We start from the raw sequence: 10,000 nt of genomic DNA on the forward strand, positions 1-10,000 counted from the left end.
CGCGGCCTACATCCAGAGCGAGAGCGGCTCCACGGCCAAAAGTCTGTGGACGCCCGCAGACTGTTCTTTACTCAGAGCCTCGTCTCTCAGTTGGACGGTCTGAGGTCGATTCTTCCACGTCAAACTGGGAGAAGTGGTTTTTTTATGCAGCTGCTTCGTGACACTGTTTGTCATTTACAAATAATTCCCTTTATGGGGAAGATCTGCGTACCGTCGGGCACGTTGTTCGGACAATCCCAGTCTTTATATTCATTTGTAATTTATCTAATACTGGAAACTTTCTTCTGTGTTGACTCGTCTGCTGCCTCAGCCACGTTCACTGTTTTCCAAGTTTCATGCCGCCTTCATCTCGGATGCCTCAGCGATAACAGAGAGTGTGAGTGTGACATGCAGCCAGTCTACAGGCTCCCCAGGTGGGCCCCCCCCCCCCTCAATACCTGGTGTTACCCCCTCTTTACCAGCACCCACACGCTCAGTCCTCCGAGGGCTGCGTCATGTGACCGTGAACATGTGATTCAATGAAGAGGCTAACTAATGACCAATAAACGAGCTGCAGTCAGCGACTCTTCTTCCCGTTGCCGGGGGTTGGCAAGCTAACGGCTATCACTCCCCTCCCCCAACACACAGGACGCGTATCATCTCATCACAGCCATATCTGCGCTACGCTAGCAATCGATCACACTGAATCCATTAGATCCCGGTGATCAGACCCAGATTAGAGACATGAGTGTCCACATTGGAACGCCATCGTCTTTTCTTGATCAATATATTCTGATCAATTTATTCTGATTCATTTATTCTCCACCGTCTCTTCATGTGTTTAGTAACGGTTTCTTTTGCAGAGCTGATGCTACATTCACACTTTTGGTGCCATTCGTTTCATTATCGGTTATAAAAATGTCGTCTCGCATCTCTACTGAGCAAACGGTCTAAACCAGGGGTGCCAAACATGCGTCCCACGGGCCAAAACCGGGCCGCCAGAGGGTCGACTTTGAGTGTAAAAATGACATTAACAGACATTAACTGCTATTATATTATATATATTATTATATATATATTTCTGTTTACGTTAATACTCACTGTGGGAATATTTAAAGAACACTGAACATCAGTAATGATTCAGTAACTTCACATTCTTCCTCAATGGTTCACACACACGTGGAAATGAATGTACATTTGGAAGTTGGAAGTTGTTTTGATCATAAAGTAAAATCCTCATTTGTCCAGTTCCAGATCGCTGTGACCGAACGTGATCCATGACGTGGGAACGATGAGCTGAGGCACAGTATTGGTGAGATCACACCTGCTTTTCTTCAGACATGTCAGACCGTTCATTATGTTTTATAAAGAGACTTCACTGAATGTGAACAGTTATTTAAAGGTTACTATGCTGTGATTGTGAACTAAACAGATGACTTCATCTCCCTCAAACTCACGAGATCAGCTGAGAGGAGAAACCTGTCAGACTAAATCCACTAAAGCAGCTCTGTGTGCAAACACCTAAAGAACAGGAGGACGGTTAAATCTCCCTTTTAGTACTTTTGATCACAGCTGGTTAAACCTCCTGCTCTCACACACACACACACACACACACACACACACACACACACACACACTCCTCCCAGGAGAACATCTGTGTGCTAAAGTGGGCGATCGTGATTAGAAGGAGTTCAGATCTTCTGAAAATAGAAATCACTAAGATTTCATGCTTTAGATCCTTAAAAAAAAAAAAAAAAAACCCTTACAGCCACCAGACCGGAGTCTGCAGGACGTCTTTTGGTTCCAGATTTCTAGATTTAGATCAGAGCAGTGAAAGGATCCACGTCAGACAAACTAGAAACTCTGAACTTCTTCTATGTTTTTCTTTTCTCAGACTCAAACCAACGTTTCCATCCTACAACAGCTGCTCTGCTGGATTTGTAGTTTTTATCCAGCAAACAGGAGGAAGTGGTGCATTAGTTTGGGGACTTGACTAAACTGAGTCTAAATAAAGTGCAGGGGACTGTAAAAAGAGCTGATCTAAAGTGGAACAGTTTGATCATCGTGATCGAGAGTTCGTTCACAGGAAAACTTAAGAAATGAGACATTAAATTGTTTGAGTTGTGAGTTCGGCAGCTGTTTGGTTTCCTTTTCTTTTTCTGTGATTGACGGACTGTTGGCTGAAAATACCAATTATTTCTATTCTCACTATAACTAACGTGTGGTTTACTGGCTGGATGAATTGATCAATCGTTTGTTCTCAGATCTTTTAGTACAGTAAAAGCACTGATACCACATTGTACTACTTCAGTAAGTTAAAGTCCTCCTGCGACTGTTGTACTATCATATATTCATTATTGATGGAAAAGCAGGATTTCACTGTTGAGTTGGTCGGAGCCCATTTTTAACTGCAAACTTTTGTGTGTTTAACCACAAACAGTCGTTACATCGCTCTCTTCAAAGTCACCAGACTGCATTCACAAAAACAGTCATTTTAGCTCACAGAACAGAGGAGGAGCTGCTCTACCGCTGCCTCGATCCGTTGGTTTGTCCGTGTTAAACAAATATTGGTTGGATCTGAACGAACCCTTAAAAACAGAAAAACTCCCACAATAACACAAACAAACTGACTGATGGAGGCAGCAGTAGACCAGCAACTCCCATCTAAAATCCCTGTTTTAGTGAATGTAGTCTGGTGTGTGTGGTTAAACCAAAAGGATCTTCCAGGTCTCTCTCTGTCGGGATCCTTTCCATGATGCTGTCACACACTTAGAATAACACTCTGAGCCTGTCAGTGGATCAAACAAGCTCTTTTAGTTGCCACCAATAGCTGTTATATCGCCCTCTTCAAACACACCAGACTCCATTCACTAAAACACTAATTTTACCTCACAGAACATGCTGGTGCCTGATCTACTGCTGCCTCACTTGGTTAGTTTGTTTGTGTTATTGTGCGACTTTGGTGTTTAGAGGGTTAGTTCAGATCCAACACAATATTCATGTAGCACAATATAACACAAACAACCTAACCACGGAGGCAGTGGTAGATCACATGTTCTTCAAAGTAAAATCCCTGCTTTTGTGGATGCAGTCTGGTGTGTCTGCAGAGAGCGATACAACGGCCGTTTGTGGATGTTCAAGGTCGGCACAGAAAGAGGCATTTTTTTGCTTCATTATGTGAAAACTTCTTTTCTACTCTGATGTGAAAAACAGCCTCCTGGTCTCAGTGACTTGTTTCCTTATTTAAGTCAGAAAAGGAGCCATTTAACATGTGGCGGTACCAGAGCGAGCTGCCCCAGTGTGATGAGGAGGAGGAGGAGGAAGATCCACACACAGCACTGCTTAGTGGATCGTGAAGAGAACGACCCTTTACAGTTTAAATGTGGTTCCACTTTGATGGATCTGTGAGCTCTTCTACACACAGGGTACTCCCTCATCCAACCTCGCCCTGCTCCTCCACCCTGTCATTAACCCCAAAATAGAGCCCAGTTAAAGTGAGGAGTGGTCAACACACACACACACACACGTAACCACACACTCACACACAGCCAAGTTCCCTTCACTTCAGAGGACACTACATTGATTTTGATTACTTTATTTGAAGATTGCCCCTAGCTTAAAGTAAAACTGTACTATTTAAGTGTAAATATGTACATATTTTAATGTCTGAATGACACCAGAGGTACCAAAAGTGTTGGAATTGGTCCAGTAGATCACCTCAGCCACTGACAGGCTCAGAGTGTTATTCTATTCTAAGTGTGTGACAGCATCATGGAAAGGATCCCTACAGAGAGAGACCTGGAAGATCCTTTTGGTTTAACCACAAACAGCACACACACCAGACTACATTCACTAAAACAGGGATTTTAGAGAACAGGACACAGGAGCTGCTGGTCAGTGCTGCTGCTGCGTTTGGTTAATTTTTTTGTGTTATTGTGTGTTCTGATCTGAACTAATCTTCTAAAACACTAAAGTAAAACAAGAACACAAACAAACTGGCCGATTGAGGCAGCAGCAGACCAGCTACTACACCCATGTAAAATTATTATTTTTGTCAATGTAGTCTGGTGTGTGTGCAGAGAGCGATATAACGGCTGTTTGTTAAACCAAAAGGATCTTCCAGGTCTCTCTCTGTAGGGATCCTTTCCATGATGCTGTCACACACTTAGAATAACACTCTGAGCCTGTCAGTGGATCAAACAAGCTCTTTTAGTGGATCTACTGTGATCAGGTGCAGTTGTCCCAAAGGATCACGTTGCAGCCATTGCAGCCCGTTTGGTGGCTGCTGGCTGAGGTGATCTACTGGACCAGTTCCAACACTTTTACTACCTACCAGTCACTCACACACCAGGATGAGGACAGAGAGGATCATGGGTAGAAACACCAGAGTTTTCTTGAACCACTTCTTGCCTAAACCTAAACTTTAGCCAAGGTTTCCTCCTAATCTGTGATGGAGGACGTCCCCACAGTGTGACCATGGAAACAGTTTGGTGCAGCAGGTCATCTAACCTGTGCTGTTATTGCCTTCACGTGTGTGTTGTCATGACGACCTCACTGATGGAGGGTACCACGCAGGACCTGTCCGTCGTCATGCTGCCGTCGTCATGACAACAGCAACACAAAGGTGTGTCAATAACCACGAGCTGCAGGGGGGTGGGGGGGTGGAGAGAGGGTCAGATACATGAAGATGACTGTGACCTCTGACCCCCAACATGGACGGACTGAGCCAGAGTGTCAGATAAGACCCCCCCCTCCCTCCACCCTCCCCACCTGAGGGCGGCTGTGATGTGTTCAGGTGTACGCAGGACGTGGGAGTCTCACCTGGGCAGTCGGCGGCCTTCCCTGGGCCGCAGTCCACGCTGCTGCTGCCTCCGCTACGGGGGAACGAGCTCCGGACGGCGGGGAGAACCAGCAGGACCAGCAGGCAGCAGGACCGGGAGAACCGGCACGCTGGAGCCATGATGGAGGACAGATGGAGGGATAGAGACAGACGGGGGGGAGAGGTAGAGACCGAGAGGTGTCAGGGAGGGAGAGATAGAGGGATAAATGGGGATAAATGGAGGTGAAGAGGGACAGATGGAGGGGTGTCTGAGACGGGGGCACAGCCTGGGCTGGACAGAGGTGAGATACTGACGGACAGAGCAGGAGAAAGAGAATAAAAAGGTAAAGAGAGAAGAGCAGACACAAAAAGAATCTGTTTCTCTGGATTCGTCCCTCAAAAAAACCCTCTCCAGACACACGGGCTGCAGAAGGAGAGGAAGAATGAAATGTTGCAGGCAGGAGCAGCTTCAGATCCTCTTTTCCTCCATGGGTTTTCTCTGCTGTCTCCAAAGAGTCCCCCGGTGAGCCTCAGGAGGAAGCTCCGCGGACCGACGGGGACAAACAGGCTGGAAAACACGGTGAGAGCGCCGGCAGGAAGGCTGCGAAACCAAGCCCAGGATAACAAAGCAAAGCAGGGCCCGGGGCTCCACACAGCGACCCCCACACCTCCGCCACCCCCTGAAAGCAGCCTGCTCACAGCCCGGACTGAGCCTCCATCCCCCAGCCCCGCTGCCTCGCACTCGAACCCGGCGGGCAGAACCGCGGAACGCCGCGGCGGAAAAGATCCAGGTGGAGATCCGACGGGGCTTCCAGCAGCATCCAGGCCGAAGCGGAGCGAGTGTGCGCCGGGGAGGATGGACGGATGCGGTCGGTCGGTCGGACCGGGACTTTTTTTTTTTTTTGTCCTCCTGCTCTTTCTCCACTGAATCACATCAACAAAGGCTCAGACCACGTGACCTGCAGGAGACCACTCCCACAGGGGGAGGGAGGGAGGAAGGGAGGTATCCCTGCATGCTCCTCTGGTTCATCCTCTGATTAAATGCAGATAAAGACAGTCAGACGGGCTGATGATCAGCAGGAGCAGCTGAGGCTCATGGGAAAGTCCTCTTTAACAGCACTGACACTGAAATAAGACCAGCATCTCCTCCCTCAGCCCGGCCTCACATTTCATAAAGTATTGAATCAAAATCATAGATTTCCTACAAAAATGTCAATATGAAAAAGATGAAGAAGCACTGTGTCACATTACATGGACGCCATCCCAAAAACATCAGCTTATAATAATGAAAAAAAAAGTAAAAAATATATAATGATATATTTAAAATAATATAATTTTTTTTTTTAAATGAATAAATTGCACATTAACAATCAAAATCAGTGTTCTGCATAAAACAAATGTAATATAATTTTTGTAATTTATAGAGAGCCCCTCATGGGCCGCACATGAAAGCTAACAGTTAATTATTTTAAGTATAATTTGTAATTTATTGACGGCCCCTAAATCAGCCTCCAGGGTCCAATATCCAACTCCAGACTAACTTCACACAGGGAGCAAATCTGTGTGATGACCTGCTGCCATAAGTTTGTTTTTCTATTTGTATAATCAATTTATAATCCAAATATTCTCACATGAAATAATAAAAGCTCTGCTGTGCATCGACACCCTGCAGCCACATACCTGGTTAGAGATCAGAGAGCAAAGACGCCTCAGAACCTCATAGAGAATCTGTCTGTTTTCCAGTTTCCTTCAGTCTCCCAGTGATCCAGTGACAGTTATCTGTACATCTAGGGGTCCACTGCAGGCAGCAGCTGCTCACAGCTAATTCGGCAAACTTTTTAAAAGAAAAACTGGCTCTTAACACACCAAAATATTCAACTCCATAACTGAGCCAAGTGTGGGGGAGCTGCTGAGCCTCCGCAGACATTCTTAGATTTAGTTTCAGACTTGCACCCTGGTCTGAGGCCGCCAGGGGAGGGCAGGTTGGGGCTCCTCTCTCTGCTGTGCACATCCCAACATGCACCGTGCAGACATGAAGACATCGCTGCCCTTCAGTGGAACGTATTTCTAAACAAACGTGGAGGAAATGGTTTGAGCACAAAGTAACAGACACACAGAGATGAAACCTTGTCAGTGAATATCTCATACAAGTACACAGACTGTGTATAAGTACACAGACTGTGTATAAATACAGCCTGGATCCTCCTCAGAGCTCACAGAGACACAACAAAACATCGATGCTGAACTGAAACTCAGCTGATTTCCATTTTAATTAGATTTCCAAACAGAGAATCAGTGTGAGGGACCTGGAGCTTAATTCATGGAAACGTAGACATCTTGTTGTGTTTGTTGCTGCAGCCAGCAGGGGGCGCCGCCCGGCTGCCTTCAGAGCAGACAGAGGGGGACTGAAGAAACTGTGAACTGCTCCTTTAACCGCCCCACAGTGCTGTGGCCATGTACAGAAGCCCCCAAAGGACATTCTTCAGTCAGACAGAACTGATGAAGAGGTTCGGTGTCTCGGTTTAATGGTGCACAGAAACACAGATATAAAACATTAGAATCTAAAATAGAGATGTTTAAAATACAGAACATGAGAAAAATATGTGCAATAAAATGTGTTTATGTGTGAAATATTGTACAAATATGTGCAAATACGTCATAGAAACATAGAAACATGTCTCCACCTTCTCTAGATAAACACTAAATACCAAAAAACACACATTTAAAAAAAGAACCGAGACCAAATCTAAGTATTTAGATTTCATTTGTGTTTCTTTGTTCTGAATTAAATCTAAATGTAACCTGAAGCACTGCTGTAATAACACTGCTGCCCATGAAGTCTGAAACACTGTTCGATCCCTCCAGTTTAGCTAAAGCCTGAAAACACAGTCTGCAGGTTCACTGTGGTTTAAGTTCCTCTGTGATCTGTTTGGAAGACTTTGATCAATAAAGATGAGAAGATTTAAACTGTATTTATCAAGAATCAATCACATTGTCACAATCATTTCATGAGAAGAGGTGAAAAACATTTTAGTCCAACTTTATGGGCAACAGTGTGAAGCTCAGTTATAATAATCAATAATAATGATTTATTTTATCAGTCTTAGTCTTCAAAGGACCTGAAGGTGTCAAACAGATGTAAAGTAGAGAGAGAGTGTGTGTGTGTGTGTGTGTGTGTGTGTGTGTGTGTGTGTGTGTGTGTGTGTGTGTGTGTGTGTGTGTGTGTGTGTGTGTGTGTGTGTGTGTGTGTGTGTGTGTGTGTGTGTGTGTGTGAGGGCTGACTCACTCTCAACAGAGGGTATTGATCACACACACACACACACTCTCACACACACACACACACTCACACACTCTCACACACACACACACACACACACACTCACACACACACACACACACACACACACACTCACACACTCTCACACACTATCTCACACACACACACACACAGTATATCTAATCCTCATCAGGTCGGTGGTTTGTTAAAGCCATCTGGGCTCATTAGTTCACTCCCCTCTCTCCTCCATCAGTCCTAATCGCTACTCCTCTTCTTCTGCTTCCTCCTCCTCTTCCTCCTCCTCCTCCTCCTCCTCCTCCTCCTCCTCCCTGAACAGAGCGTCAGATGAAGAGAAGTGAAGCAGTGGGTGAAAACACTTCAGACTGAACTGTGATCTTTTACTAAAACAACCCAACTGTGACTGTAGAAAGTTGGTTTAGTCCAAGAAGAAACAGGAAACGATGATTACCAGGACATTTATGAAAGGAATAATCAGGAAGTGATGAGGAAATAATACACAACTAATATGGAAATGACCACCATGAAACTATCAGGAAATGCTACAGAAGTTAAGGAACGATAGTGAAATGAAACATTTAAATAATAAGGAAGTGATTGAGAAATGACAAAATAAGTAGTAGATGAACAGGAAAGGATGAGGAAACCCACAGTCCTGTCAAACAACCAGCTCCACTTCACCCCCTGAATCATTACAGCAGCTTCAGTGCTCCCACAGTCCACCGCTGGGCTTCTGTCAGCCCACCCATGTGGGTGATGGATGCAGCCTTGTTTTCTGTCCTCCTGCATGTGCTCTAATATTTACTGCCTCCTGTTTTCCATTGTTTTACCCCCCCTGCCCCCCACCATCCATTATTTCCCACTGAAAGCTCTCAGTCGATTAACCTGATTCCACCTGCAAACACACGACACGCAAATCAGCAGCGAAACAGGAGAAAACCTGTTTTCTGTGATTCTGATTTAACCGACCGAGAGCAGGAAGGAAGGAAGGAAGGAAGGAAGGAAGGAAGGAAGGAAGGAAGTTATTTGTTTCTTTTAGACTTTAGACTTTTAGACTTTTTTTCTTTATTTGATCCCCCATAGGGGGAAATTCTCATGTCACAGCAGCAACAATTGAACAGGGAGAGTGAGAAGAAGCAAATAGTAAAAGAAAAAATAGCAAAATAAATATAAATATAAATATAAATATAAATATAAATATAAATATATGACTGTGATGAAATAAATATTTACACTTTGGTTCAGAAATGTACAGATATGGACAGGAATGAAGGAATGTGTGTATATGTATATGTATATATATGTATATGTATATTGATTGATTTAATTTCTGTTTAGCTCTGAGGTCTCTGAACTACAGTGAAGTGGAGCATCACTTCAGGCTAGGACTCTTCAGTCAGGGGGCCAAACGCTCCGCTGCAGTTCCGGCTCACCACCACAGGGGGCGCCTCCGAGCACCGTGGCTTCAGAGCCGATCCGGACCGCGTCAGGTTATTTTATCTGTGTGTGATGAAGCAAAGATGAATAAAAGGCCGTTAGTAGTTTGTTGACATCAGGGCAGAGGTCTGCTGGTGATGTCATCGCCCGCTCTACTCGCTGTTGTCTGATTGGTTCATGGATTTTCTCAGAGAGATGACACAGATAAGGTGTGTGTGTGTGTGTGTGTGTGTGTGTGTGTGTGTGTGTGTGTGTGTGTTGTAACTTGTTGCAGAAGACATGCTTAGACACTGCAACTGTCACACTGATGGATTAGATGTGGGAACTCAAAGTACTTTTCAGTGTGTGTGTGTGTGTGTGTGTGTGTGTGTGTGTGTGTGTGTGTGTGTGTGTGTGTGTTCTTATACCGTCCTACATAGTGAGGACCAGAACCTGATCTTCACCAGCAGACTGAGGACATCTTGGCCGGT

At 45.0% G+C, this 10,000-nt stretch overlaps 1 protein-coding gene across 1 annotated transcript in view; it reads right to left on the bottom strand.

The window, feature by feature from the left end:
• Positions 1–4,945, bottom strand: part of LOC139221253 (tomoregulin-1-like) — an 11,419-nt gene extending 6,474 nt beyond the window's left edge. The window contains exon 1 of the mRNA XM_070853174.1: positions 4,801–4,945. Within this exon, the coding sequence (XP_070709275.1) occupies positions 4,801–4,939 (139 nt within the window). The 5' untranslated portion in view covers positions 4,940–4,945. The remainder of the gene's footprint in view (positions 1–4,800) is intronic.
• Positions 4,946–10,000: the final 5,055 nt, after the last annotated feature.

This window comes from Pempheris klunzingeri, chromosome 21 (genome assembly GCF_042242105.1).
Source record: "Pempheris klunzingeri isolate RE-2024b chromosome 21, fPemKlu1.hap1, whole genome shotgun sequence".
Taxonomy (NCBI): domain Eukaryota; kingdom Metazoa; phylum Chordata; class Actinopteri; order Acropomatiformes; family Pempheridae; genus Pempheris; species Pempheris klunzingeri.